This window comes from Bufo gargarizans, chromosome 2 (assembly GCF_014858855.1).
Source record: "Bufo gargarizans isolate SCDJY-AF-19 chromosome 2, ASM1485885v1, whole genome shotgun sequence".
NCBI classification, from domain to species: Eukaryota; Metazoa; Chordata; class Amphibia; order Anura; family Bufonidae; genus Bufo; species Bufo gargarizans.
The window spans coordinates 475,262,017-475,275,249 of NC_058081.1; the positions used below are offsets into that span (position 1 = coordinate 475,262,017).

Sequence of the window (13,233 nt, forward strand, 5' to 3'; positions counted from 1 at the left end):
GACCAATGGGCGGTTCTTTGATGCAAATAAATCCTGCGCGCCACGCCCCTCCCTCCTTCTTCAGTCTCTCATATCAGTCAAATAGAGAGAGAGAGAAAAAAAAAATAAGTCCCTGCGGAAGAAATTCCGGTGACGTCAGTAAAGCGTCCCTCCCTCTCCTCCAATAGGCCAGCCCCCTTTTTCCCGCCCTCCCGCTGTGCGCACACCCGGCGCCGCTCCTCCTCCTCCTGGTTTAGCAGGATCAGTGCGCGCTGCGCTTGCCGGTCCTTTTAGGTTGTGTGTGTGAGGTGAAGCTCGGAGCCGCCGCCGCCTCAGCCCCCCCAGCGGCCGCTGTGCGTGTGTAACGGGGGGAGGGAGGGGGGTTTACAAGTCAAGGGAGGAAAAAAAAAAAAAAAAAAACTCGTTCGGTGAGGTGACGGTGTGTGTCTGTACGGAGAGCCGGAGACGGAGCAGCCCCCTGGGGGACGATGAGCATCGAGATCCCGCCCGGCCTGACGGAGTTGCTGCAGGGTTACACGGTGGAGGTTTTGCGCCAGAGACCTCACGATCTGGTCGATTTCGCCGTGCACTATTTCACCCGGCTCCAGGAGAAGCGGCTGCAGGATGGCGCCGGGGCTGCCGCAGCTCAACGGCCTCACGGCCGCGGGGTCAACTTTGACGGGGAGCCCATGCAGACCGAGTCCAACGGGGACGACGAGGAGGAAGACGACGAGGACGATGACTCTGACTTTGAACGTAAGAATCTGGGGTCTGGATTTCCTCATGGAGCCCCCCCCACCCCCGCCTTAGACTGAGGCCCCTCACCCTTGTGTGCTGCCCCCGGAGCTGCTGCAGAACCTCCCAGCTGTCAGTCTCTGTGCAGTCACCTGTAGGCTCTGCTTAAAGGGGAAGTGCACCCTTTTGACAGGTCAGAAAATGACATCTAGCCCCCCCCCCCAGCTCCAACTGCATTAGGGTGCATTTCCCCTTTAAATCAGACTCTAGACCCCCACATTTAAACTGCCCCCCCCCCAATCAGGGCAATAATCTGATAAATCCCAGGTTGTCACAGTATTGGGGAGGCTCTTGGGCTTCTGTTATCTATCCTGCATCCCCCAAACCTCTGCATAGATGTAACAGACATCCTTAGAGGTTGTCAGCCCTGTGTTAATTGAGGAGGGGGGCTGGAGCGGGCACCTCTGTGCCATGTGTAATCAGGACATTGCTTTTAGTGAGGAAGGTGTCATTCTTCGCTCCTCCTGTGGTGGCGCTGATCACTTGTTGCGGGATGATGGGGGGGGGGTCACAGTGATGGGACGCCCTGTGATTGGTTGTCGGGGGGCGTCTCTAACCAGAAGGATTGTAGAATACATTTGTTGTATGGGGGAGGGGGGGGGGAGAGATATTGGCTGTATGTCTTATCAGAGGAAAGCTTTGAGTGGAGTGCCCCTTTAAAGCAGCCTGCGGGTATATTGATTTTCCAATGAGAACTGGTTCCTGTCAGGGGTTATCCCATAGTATAAAGTGATGGCCTGAACTAAAGCACCCCCACAGATCCTGAGAATGAAGGGGCTTCTGTGCTGAGCCCTCTCACATATATTTCCTGCAGCCCCCCCCCCCCGACCACTCATTGTGCAGGGATTGCAGCTTTGTCCTTCTTAAAGGGGTAGTCTGTCTGTGGTAAGTTATCGCCAGTCCACAGGATAAGGGGATAATTATTAACAGTGGGGGTCCCACTGATCACGACAGCGGGAACCCCCCAAATTGATCAGAGCGGAAGGTGTGCATGCTCCATCATGGGGGTCCAGTCTAATAGCTATCATCTTTAATGTGCCACAACCAGAATACCCCTTTAAGTGAATGGAGGCGGAGGTCCCTGCAGAGGCGGGTGGCCGGGAGAGCCGCTATGATGAGGTTGTAGCAGTAAATCCGCTCTGTCACCCCATTTATTCTCGATCCGGGAGGGTCCCAGAGGTCACCGATCAGCAAACCCAGTCATAGGCCATTTGTTGGATTCAAGTACCCCTTTAAGTCCATACGGTGGAAGTCTTGGCGGACACGTTAAAACTTTGCGGGTTATTTTGGCTGTTATCGTGAGAGGAGGATTGCCGCTTGTATCCGCTAATTATCGCCTCACTTGTGACCTGCTTGAATCATCCATCTCGTCTGCAGAAGCCGAGCTCGTTCAGTTTTTTCTCGCTCACCAGTCGAAAGGACGCCCGTACCGGTGGTGAGCGCACGTCGGCCATTCGTCTCGTAGTCCTTGTACATGTGGAGGCTACAGGTGTCTCCTTTTACATGAGGAGGATGATGTCTTAATTGGTAGCTTGTGGTTTATATAATGTGACAGCGCTAATCTGTGTGTCACTGGTGACTACTCCCTGTCGCCCTCTGAAGTGGTTATGAATGGGGAGGGTGGCACCTTGAGGAGGTAGGGGGGGCGTTCATGCACCCCCCCCTAACTCATGATGTTAGCCTGCCTGTATTTTGGACGGTGTCAGTACAGATCTGAGAACCGCTGTAACCCTTATCTGGGATCCGGCGGTCCTTTTAGATCACCTTGTGATTTATAAACTTCATGAGATGTGCGGTGACCTCCATGCTGGATGACGGTGCTGCCTGTACGTCCCATGGGACTTGTGGCCTGGATTTGCACAGGTCCTACAGCTCATCTTGCGTGTGCCGCTCACCTGTACTGGTGGAGTGCAGACGTAGTAAAAATCGGTAAACTGGTGCAACGTGACCGTAATGGCTCCCTGTGGCATCACCGTAAAAAAATCCACTGTGGATTGATTGAAGAGCAGACCGGCAGATAGCTCCGTCCCTGTTCATTGTCCAGCGATGGAAATGGGTGTAATAGAAAGAAAGTTTCTTTTTTAATTTTGGTGGCCTCCAATATGCTTGACCGCGGTCGTCTTTCACCCAGGTGCAGTTTGTCGGATGAAGGCGAAGTGTTTGTGTTTTGGTTTGCACATTGAGTTTGATAGTACTGCCATCAGGTGACATTCGTGACACCTTTGGTTGGAGCTGTGGGATACTTCTCAAACTGGGATTTGAGTGGGTAAGGTGGTTTTCCATCTTTGATCCACCAGCATGGTCTAGGGGTGGGGATGCTCAAACTGCAACCCTCCAGCTGTTGCAAAACTACAACTCCCGGGATGCCCTGATGGCCTACAGCAGGGCATGGTGGGAGTTGTAGTTTTAGAATTGCTGGAGGGCCTCATGTTGAGCATCCTTAGTCTAGGGCAGGAGTCTGCATCCTCCGGCACTCCAACTGTTCTGAAACTACAACTCCCAGGATCCTCCTTTAACTTCTATGGGAGCTATAAGAACAACCAAGTAAGTGTGGATACTGGGAGTTGTAGTTTTTCAGCAGCTGGAGTGCCGAAGGTCCCCGGTTTAGGGGTTATCTAGGGCCTCGGTGGTTGTCGGGCATTTTTTCTCCCATGATCAGGTCCAGTTAGTGCCCGCGTGCAGTTCACTAATATTCCCTAGACCTCTTGAGTGGGCACAGTCATCGGGGGTGAAGCTGACTTGTCGTGGCCTCATCCTCCAGCTCGTCACCTTTGTGATTGGTAACCTCAGCCTCCCAGCTTTACTTGACTGTTGGCATGTTACTGATTAAAGGTCCTGGCAGCGTCGTGGCATATGGAAAATTTATATTATGTGCCTTTGTTCATAATCCCTGGAGATGAAGTGGAATGTGACTCTTCAGCTTTAAGCCTTTATACAGCAGCACTATGTGGTCGTGTTGTATGGGAATGGCTGCGTATAGGGCGACTCGTACACCCCGAGACCAGGGTCTTTACTTCCAGCAGTGCCCGCTTTCTCATAGTGCCATGGCTTGGACTGCCGGAGCTATACCACTATTTGCAGCCTGTCCTCCCAACGTGCCTTCTCACCATCTCAAAGTGCTAATGAGTTCGTGTAATAGAACCGGACATTTTCTAGATAAAAGCTGCTCGCTGGCATACGGTGCACGCTGGCATTCTGATAACGCAACCTCTAAGCTCTTGCAGGCCGACAGGGAGCGGCCATGTTCTTGGACGGGGCCTATAGGGGGAGGACAGGATGTACTAATAAATATTTAGGTCTGTTCTATACATTGTGCAAACACTGGAGGACGTGGAAGCAGACGGGCTCATGTGTACAGTTAGGCCTCCACTCTGACGTCTTAAAGGGGATCCGTCCGCTCTGCATTAACCCCTGTGAACAAAGCAAAAAAAAGGAAAAAAGTATTCACTGCAGAGACTAAAATGCCCTCTACCAGGAGGATCACTGCGCCAAGGCCCAGGGCTACTTCGGTACGTTTGACTTCTACCCACGGACAGTTCCTCCGCTCTCTAGGGTTGGTACATTCCTGGGCATCCTGGACCTGCAGGTCTTGTGCACTGGGCTTGACAGTGGAGTAGAGTGAGGTCCTGGCCTTCGGGAGGTGCAGGTTTATGGGATTGAACTTTTACACTAAAAAATATATATATTTTTTTTATATATATATAATTTTCCTGTTTGTCTGCCCTGTCTGACCAGAGAAACTGCTTTTGCATTGCTGCGGGTGTCGGTGTGACGTCAGTAGCCCGCCCTGGGGGTTGTTCAGTATAGGGGGTTTTTTGACAGTTCATACGTCTGGCTTAATGAAGACACGGTGCTTGAAACGAGAAGCCTCACATGCATTCACCAGTATCTGATTTCTCTGTAAGGCTGGCCATACACATTAGGCTACTTTCACACTTGCGTTTTGGGCGGATCCGTCATGGATCTGCAAAAACGCTTCCGTTACAATAATACAACCGCATGCATCCATCATTAATGGATCCGTTTGTATTATCTGTTTGTATTAACTGATCCGTCATGAACTCCATTGAAAGTCAATGGGAGACGGATCCGTTTTCTATTGTGCCACAGAAAACGGATCCGTCCCTATTGACTTGCATTGTGGGCCAGGACGGATCCGTTTGGCTCAGTTTCGTCAAGCGGACAGAAAAATGCTGCAGGCAGCCTTCAGAGCGGAATGGAGACTGATCGGAGGCAAACTGATGCATTCTGAGCAGATCCTGTTCCATTCAGGATGCATTAGGGCAAAACTGATCCGTTTTGGACCGCGTGTGAGAGCCCTGAACGGATCTCGCAAACGGAAAGCCAAAACGCGAGTGTGTAAGTAGCCTTAGACGTATGTCGGCTGAACGCCAAGTCTTATAGAATCTCCCCGACCCCTGATGTCAGGCATGTTGGATCAGTTTGTTCTCCAGAGGTGTCTGGCAGTAGCTTTCTTCCTTCTACGGTTTACAACACATGCATGTTCAGCTGAGTGTTCCTGTGTGTGGCACTAAGGCCTCATGCACATAAATGTGTTATCGCTCGTTGTATGAAACTTTACAGCCAGAGGATACAATAACGACTGTACGAGTGTCATAGCAAAAAGTCTCATGCCTGTTACTACGCGTGAGACTGTATGGGCCGGAGCGCTGTATCAGCCCAGACTGTGAGGTCCCTTTAGTCCCTGACACAGGCTGAAGAGACCTCATAGGCTGTGCTCTGGATCCTCGTGGAAGCCGTACCCTTACTTAAGCTGGGCTTCTGCTGTAACAGTCAGCATCAGGGTTAAAGAACTTATCAATATCAGATTGGTGGGGGTCCTACATCTAGGACCTCTAGCAATCAGCTGTTGGAAGAGGCCGCCGCTCCGTGAGACTGTGTTGTCACAGGGCCTAGTTGCAGATCAGCCCCATTCAAGTCAATGGGGCAGAATTGCTATACAATATACGGCTCTGGGTTTTGAAATCTGCTGGGAGCGAGCTCTGGGGAGCGTGGCAGCTCCCTGTAACAGCTGATGAGTGGGGGTGCTGTGACCCAAACACCCACCGATATGATGATGATCAGTACTGAGGATAGGTCATCATCAATAATTCCTGGATAACACCTTTAACTCTGATTTCGGCTGCTTAACTCTTTAGATGCCGCAGTCAATAGTGACTGCAGTATCTAAGTGGTCAGAGGGATAGGGGGCTCCCTGTGCTGTCACGGCAGCCTGGGGCCTAACATAACTGTATGTATATTAGATTGTGCTACAGCCTAATAGACTGCTTGTCACTGTTAATGATGGGCTATAATGCATTGGTATGCAAGGTATACCAGTGCATTATAAAAACAATGTCCCCTAGTGAGAGTAAAAAATAAGTTAGTTAAATTTGTTCATAGTTATTTTATAAAATTGGTTAAAAAAACACTATCAGTCTGTTTGCCAGAGCCCTGTATAATACGTCATTTAAACCGGCCCAAGTACAACATAAAAAAATATGGAATCTTTTTTTTTCTTTCACCCTGCCCCAAAAGATAATGCATGTTAATCAATAAGTCCCATGTCCCCCCCCCCCCCCCCCCCCCAAAAAAAAATGCCGCCTGCGACTCTAACGGCGCAAACATGAAGTCCTGTCTCTTGGATTGTGGCAACCTAATGAGACTGTGCCCAAGCTGTAAAAAAACTACAGATATCGTACTGACTCATAGAATAACAGCAATATGCTAGTTATGGCGCACAGGTCGTAAAAGTGCAAAAAACAATGATGGAACTGCTTTTTCTCATTACCATAAAAAATACAATTCACCACGCAAAAAAAGAAAAGTTATGGCCAGAACAAACAAATAAAAAAACAACCGCCCAGCCTCTGAATGCAGCGCCTGTAGAAGCCTATGGGGCCATGCTGTACCATGTTATATCGTCAGTTCCATACCAAGGTTTTTTTCTGCACGATTCAGACAGAACAGAGGGGAAAAAATGAATTTTCTGTTGGGTAATGTTATGGAGGGGTCTGTCCAAGATGCGCTGCAGTAGTTTTGAAAATTGTTTTCATTTAACAGAAATTTTCTACATGACAAAACGAGAATGACGCTGATTTTCGGATCTGCAGCTTAGGGCATGTTCACAGCCTACCGGAGTTAACTGGACCTGGCCTAGCTGGATAGTGCAGTCACCGCTGGACCCCACTGACCATAATGGGATCTGGCTGCTTTCTGGCATAAATTCCAGGTTTTCAGATAAACAAAAACCTCTTGCATGCATTTCATCAGAAAGCGCCAAGATCCTATTACAGTCAGTGGGGTCCAGCGCTGAGCGGCAGTATCTGGCTAGGCCAAATCCAATGAACTCCAACAGGCTGTTCTCCGCTGGGACCGCCTGTCAGATCACTTATACGGAGGTGTAAACCTACCCTTTTTGTTTTGCGGAAATGTGGTGGATTTTTACCCCTTCAATGTGCTGGGGTAAAATCTGCAGCAGTTTGCATAAAATCTGCAGATTTTTGCTGTAGCTTTTGGCCCTATACTTTGACTAGTCTTTAAGAGATGATTCAAATTATAATTTTTTTAGTAGTAAATGGCCCAAAAGTTTGGCAGCTGCAGTGCGTTTCATGGATCATTGGCACCCGGGCTCCCTGGATTAGCTCAGCCCTAGTGCAATAAAAGCACAGAAATGAGAAAATGCATTGGGAGTTGTGGCGTTTGCTTTTTTTACAAATTCATTCAGCAGGATACGAAGTCAATCCGCAGCTTTAGGAAGAACGGCTGGAACAACCTTGTGTGCGAGTCAGACTCCCATCATTGTGGGATACAAATGTGCCCATTGATATTGTCATGTATGAGTGTGGATTATTAGAATAATGCTCAGGGAGAGAGACTTGTGCTGAACGAGATCCGTGTGCCCAGCCCGGTAGATTACGCCATGACTTTGCTTAGGATCTGTTGACTCGGAGGCATTAGTGCGGATTATTTCTGCCGGATGGTTCGTTAAGGATTGTGACCTGGATTGACACCACGTTTACATATGTGTAGTTTTTATTGTAGTCACCTTACTGCTGTCCTGGTCAGCAGATGCGTTTTCATATGCCCCAGTGGGTCCTAAATAAAATCTATATAAAATGACTTTGCAAGTAGTAATAAAGGCTATGGACAACTTTTTTGGGCAATCTTTTTTTAATTGCTGCATTTTAATAATTTGGGCTAAAAATAATTTTTTCAGCCGTTTTTTAAGATACGGGGGTTTAAAATCGGTCTGTCTGCAGAGTGTCACTTCAGTCCCACCTTGGGCCTTATTGCTGATCTTCTGACCTCATAAACCACATTCTTAAGCCGAATGCACAGTGGTATCCCGGCCTGGATTCAGAGTGTATTACTGTATGGCAGCGGCGGCATGAAGCGCACAGCGTCATAGCAACCAATGACGCTGTGCGCTTCTGCTCTCAGCAGGATTCCAGGCCGGGATACCACGGACGGCACATGGCCGTGTGCATTCGGCCTTACTGGATTAAGAGTTTAGATTGCTTGAGGTCAGGAGATCAGATGTAAGGCTTCACATGAGCCCTCAGCTGATGAACCTGAGAAGTGATATTCTGCATAGACTGATTATTATATTTTTTAACCCCTGTATCTCAAAAACGGCTGAATTTTTGATAGACGCCAATTGAAAAAAAAAAAGATCTTTAGCCCAAAATGAGTAAAATGCATACATAAAATAAATTGCCCTGAAGGCATAGATGGCCATTAAATCTACTATATTGTGACCACATCTCACACAGATGTAGGTTTCTGACAAATCTTGTGTTGGTAAATCCTACAGTGATATGCCCCCTATTTCTTGGTGATCTGTGGTTAGAGCTAAAGAGCGGTGGCTTTTACTCATACATAAGAAAGATGGGTACAAATCCGACAAATTGCCTGATCTATAGCAAGCGACATGTTAATAAGCATAAACACATTATGTTGGTAGTATCCCGGGAGTAAGAAGTGAACACAAACCGGGAACAGAGTTGAAGGCTTTTACTATGTTCGTATTTGTTGCATGCGGAACAGTTCTGCAGTAACCAGCCCCGGCCACTAGGATGGAGCAACAGCTGATTGGCAGGGGTGCTGGGAGTCTACCCCCCCCCCCCACCCGCACTGATGATGACCTGTCCTAAGGCTAGGTCGTTAGTTCTTCAGTCCCTGATGAGCACTTTAATGCTAATGTGAAAGAGCAGCCCCATCACTGTGGACGAGAATGTGAGATGGAAACCGCTCTTGTGGTTATGGAGTGTAAATCCGAAATGTCATTGCTTTGTTTATGGAATAACTGAGGCTGCGGATCTGATGTTCATCCCCTCGTATTACACCACAGCGCACGAGGGGGAGGTGGAAGTTACAAGACTGCGTTATATTTTATCTGAAGTGTCCTCAGTCTGGATTCTAAAAGCTGCGTGGGTGGCTGCGTGTTTACATGACCGTATTTTCGGTCCATGTCCAATCCGCCTTTTTTGCACATCGCTCGTTGACCCATTCATTTCTATGGGACCGCCAAAAAAAGAGGATAGCACGTGGGTATCATCAGTGTTGTATCTGCAGCCGTGCTGCAAATGATAGAACATGTCTTATTGTCTGTTTTTCAAATAGGCCAGAGGGAAGTGTAGGATGCACGCAGACCACATCCGTATTTTGCAGATCTGAGTCTGTGGGTTGCAGTCAATCATTATGTCCAGTTATCACCTGGAGCAGTTGTGCATGGAGTCTTTATTACAAGCACAGATGACGTTACTGCCATTGTCTTGATGTAATTGATAATTTGCATATACTTCCCTCAATGACTGAGTAAAAGGTACATGACCTAAAAGCAATTAAAGGGCATCTGTCAGCAGTTTTGTCCCTATGACCCTGGCTGACCTGTTACATGTGCGCTTGGCAGCCCAAGGCGTCTGTGTTGGTCCAATGTTTATATGTGCCCGCATTGCTGAGAGAAATTGTTTTAATATATGCAAATGAGCCTCCAAGAGCAACAGGGGCATTGCCAATACTCCTTGAGGCTCTGCTCTCTCCAGCTGCCGCACCCTCTGCACTTTAATTGACAGGGCCAGGTGTGTTGATGTCGTTGTCTTGCCCTGTTAAAGTACAGAGAGCTGAGCCTCTAGGTGTAATGACAACCCCCCCATTGCTCCTAGAGGCTCATTTCCATATATTAAAACATAATTTTTCTCAGCAATGCGGACACATATGAACATGGAAGCAACACAGATGCCTTCAGCCGCCAAGCGCACATGTAACAGGTCAGCCAGTGTCATAGGGACATATCTGCTGACAGATGCCATTTAACCTGACTTCCCATATCTATAATAATTGTTCACCCATCTGCTATAGTCCCCAGTTTCCTCTCCCTCCAGTGTGAGAGATAAGTGGCTGCCTGACACCCGTGAAGCCCCTTCTCCCCAGGGATGTGGCTCCCACTTCTCCAATAAATTATAGTGGCCTCAGGGCATGCTGTGAGTTGTAGTTTTAAGATCACTTTTGAACCACGGGTTGGAGACCCGCCCTGTACAGGCTTCTGCAATGTAGAAAAATTGTTTAAATTTTTTTTTTCCCTCCTGCTGCCCAGAAAAGCACAAACAAATGTCCTTCAGCATATTGCCTCTTTCGCCTTCTGCACTTTGGCGGTCTTCCAGTGGTGAAATGTATAAACCGAGATGCTGTTATGGTTGGCAGATGAGGTGGCATATGTGCTGTCAGTATGTGAGCGCTGTGCAGTTAGGTGGCTGCAGCTATAGTCACAAGAGACTGTGCAGATGAGGCCGGGTCCATCGCAGCAGCCCTTCGGCCTCCCTATGACAACCAGCTATTTGTTCAGCCCTGGACGGAAGTGGCAATCTACGAAGACAAATATTAACCTTTTAAAGTGAAGGACGGGCGCAGCGATAGGGTACCGGCACTAAAGGAAAAACTGTATGTGGTCCGTGCGGGTTTTGGGGCGGATTTGATGCGGTTTTGCCACAGATTTCACCCTTCCATTCCAAGAATTGACACGCTGCAGATTTCAAGATCCACACCGCAGGTCAATTTTTGCATGGAAGAAAAAAATAATAATCTCATACGCTTTGCCAGTACTGTGTGACGCTGTGTTTTCAGCATGGGAATCCACGTGGAAAAAACGCATGTAATCCGCAACATGTGCAGGAAGCGTTACTGTACATCTGGACTAACCCTCTGTTTGTGACGCTATAAGCCGCGCTCAAAAGAATAAAGATAAGCTGGTTGGGAATTGCGCAGGGCAGGGGCTCTTTGTTTACCTTTTTACACTGCTAGGCGGAGGCTTCTGCCTAGCAGTTAGCCCGGTGACATCACCGGCACTAACAGGCGGTCTTATAGCGTTGCACTAGTCTGTTTTACAGGCCAGTGCAGCGCTAAAGACCGTCGGTGACACCACCAAGCTCATTGCTAGGTGTAAGCCTCCACCTAGCATAGCCCCGGTACGTCACCAGATCTTAAGAAAAAGCCCTTGCACTGCACAGCGATCCAGAATCCTGTAGGTGAAGAGACGTCCCTTCAGGAGTTGTGCACAGAGGGGCTCCGGGTTCTTTGCTGTGGCCCTTTTACAGTGTTTCGCTGGAAGCTTTGCTGTGAAGAAGCTTAAGGTTGGTATTTGACGAGCGAGTTGACTGAGAAACAGGCTCCACATGGGATTGTGATTTCTCGTCCTGGACTCTGTTCTTGTATCTGGATCTTACATCATTTTAATGATTTATAATGCTGTGTACTTGGCCAACCTCCGCTGTAAGTAATTGTACTGACTGCATTCTGTCAGTACAATTCATTACAGATGCTGGACGGAACACACAGCGTTTATAAATCATTGTGTTACTGTGAGGTCCAGATACAACAGCAGAATTCAGGACAGGATATCACGCTCCCACACGGAGCCGGTTTCCTTCAGTCGGCTCGCTTGTCTGACACTGACCTAAAGGGGTTTTCCAGGACTTCGATATTGATGCACTATCCTTAAAGAAGTCCTCTTCCCTCTCCTATCATGTCTGTTTTAGTAATTTCTTACATTACCTATGGAATAACAATTCTGGAGCATCTGTTCTTATCACTCTGTTGTACCATTCTTATATTCCTGCTAGAAGTTTACAAATTGCCAGCAGTCTGCAGTAAAGGTACTGCTGGGTTTCAGACTGCATGACCGTTGCGTGGATCAAAACATCCGGGCAGCCAATAGCAGGTTGCGACGGGGACGAGCCTCCCTAGCATCATGAGTGACGCTAGGGAGGGGTCAGCAGCCGCAAAGCAGGTGGCCTGCACGTACAGCAGGTGCCGTCATCACAACATTGAGAGGTACTAGGTCTGTCTCAGAAGCCTATTTCCCCTTTGACTTCTATTGGGAAATAAGATGCTGCGGTTCCTGACTGTGGCACGACCACGTCATGTGTTTCTACCCAAGGTAGGTCATCAGTGTCAGATTGGTGAGGGTCTGACACCCTGGTACTACCACCAATCAGCTGCTAGCAGGATCCTCTGCCACCCAAATTGACAGTGTCCACACTGTCCAGTAGGGGTGGGCGATATAGACTATATGCGATATAAACAATATAAATTTGTCCAATGATAGAGATTTCGTTTATCGCCATATCGCGGTAGGACATGGCATGCGCTGCTCTCAGCACTCGCCATGTTCTCCTGAGCCGGCACAGTGGGGAAGGAGGGAGTGCCTCCCTCCCCACTGTGTGCGGCTGCCGATGACCACCAATGAGGAGGAGGAGGGAAGGGACTGTGGCCACTGTGCCACCAATGAATATAGTTAATATGCCTGAATACAAACGTAGCCTGCATGTGCCGGCCTCTATTACTGTGCGCCGTGATCCGCCGCAATTAACCCCTCAGGTCGATATATATATCGCAATATAGATTTTAGGGCCATATCGCCCACCCCTACTGTCCAGAATACAAGACTGGCTCATGTGAATCCGGTCTTAATGCACTTTTTCCCTGGTGGATTAAATCCTGAAATCTTCAGTCATCTCTCATTTCCCATCATGTGAATGACTCATTAGCTGTAAATGCTGCAATTACACCTTCACTTCTTTCATTCTTCCCTTCTCACGATTATGTCAGACATGCTTTTCTCAGAGAAAGGAGAACATGGCACATTAATTCTGACCCATGAAGCAGCGATTGCTCCAGTAAACCTGCAGTGATTTCTCCACCTGTTACCCACATCACCACAGGTTTCCCCCTCTATAATGTCTTCCTGTGCTATCCGGGAAACTCATCGGCGTTCTCTATTCAGCTGTTACTACAGACGGCTTATATTCTGCTGCAGCTTATGGGTGTATTTCTATTTAGTTGGTACCTGGGAAATATCTAAAGCAGGGAAGCACAACCTGCGGCCTTCCAGCTGTTGCAGAACTACGATCGCTAGCCATGCCTGTGCAGCCAACAACCATTAGGGCTTGCTGGGAGTTG

The 13,233-nt window shown here is 48.3% G+C and overlaps 1 protein-coding gene across 1 annotated transcript in view; it reads left to right on the forward strand.

Annotated features, from left to right (window-relative positions):
- The first annotated feature begins 224 nt into the window (after nucleotides 1-224).
- The window catches only part of PRKAR2A (protein kinase cAMP-dependent type II regulatory subunit alpha), a 32,922-nt gene continuing 19,913 nt past the window's right edge, over nucleotides 225-13,233 (forward strand). Inside the window, exon 1 of the mRNA XM_044281103.1 lies at nucleotides 225-735. Coding sequence (XP_044137038.1) covers nucleotides 468-735 — 268 coding nt within the window. The 5' untranslated portion in view covers nucleotides 225-467. The remainder of the gene's footprint in view (nucleotides 736-13,233) is intronic.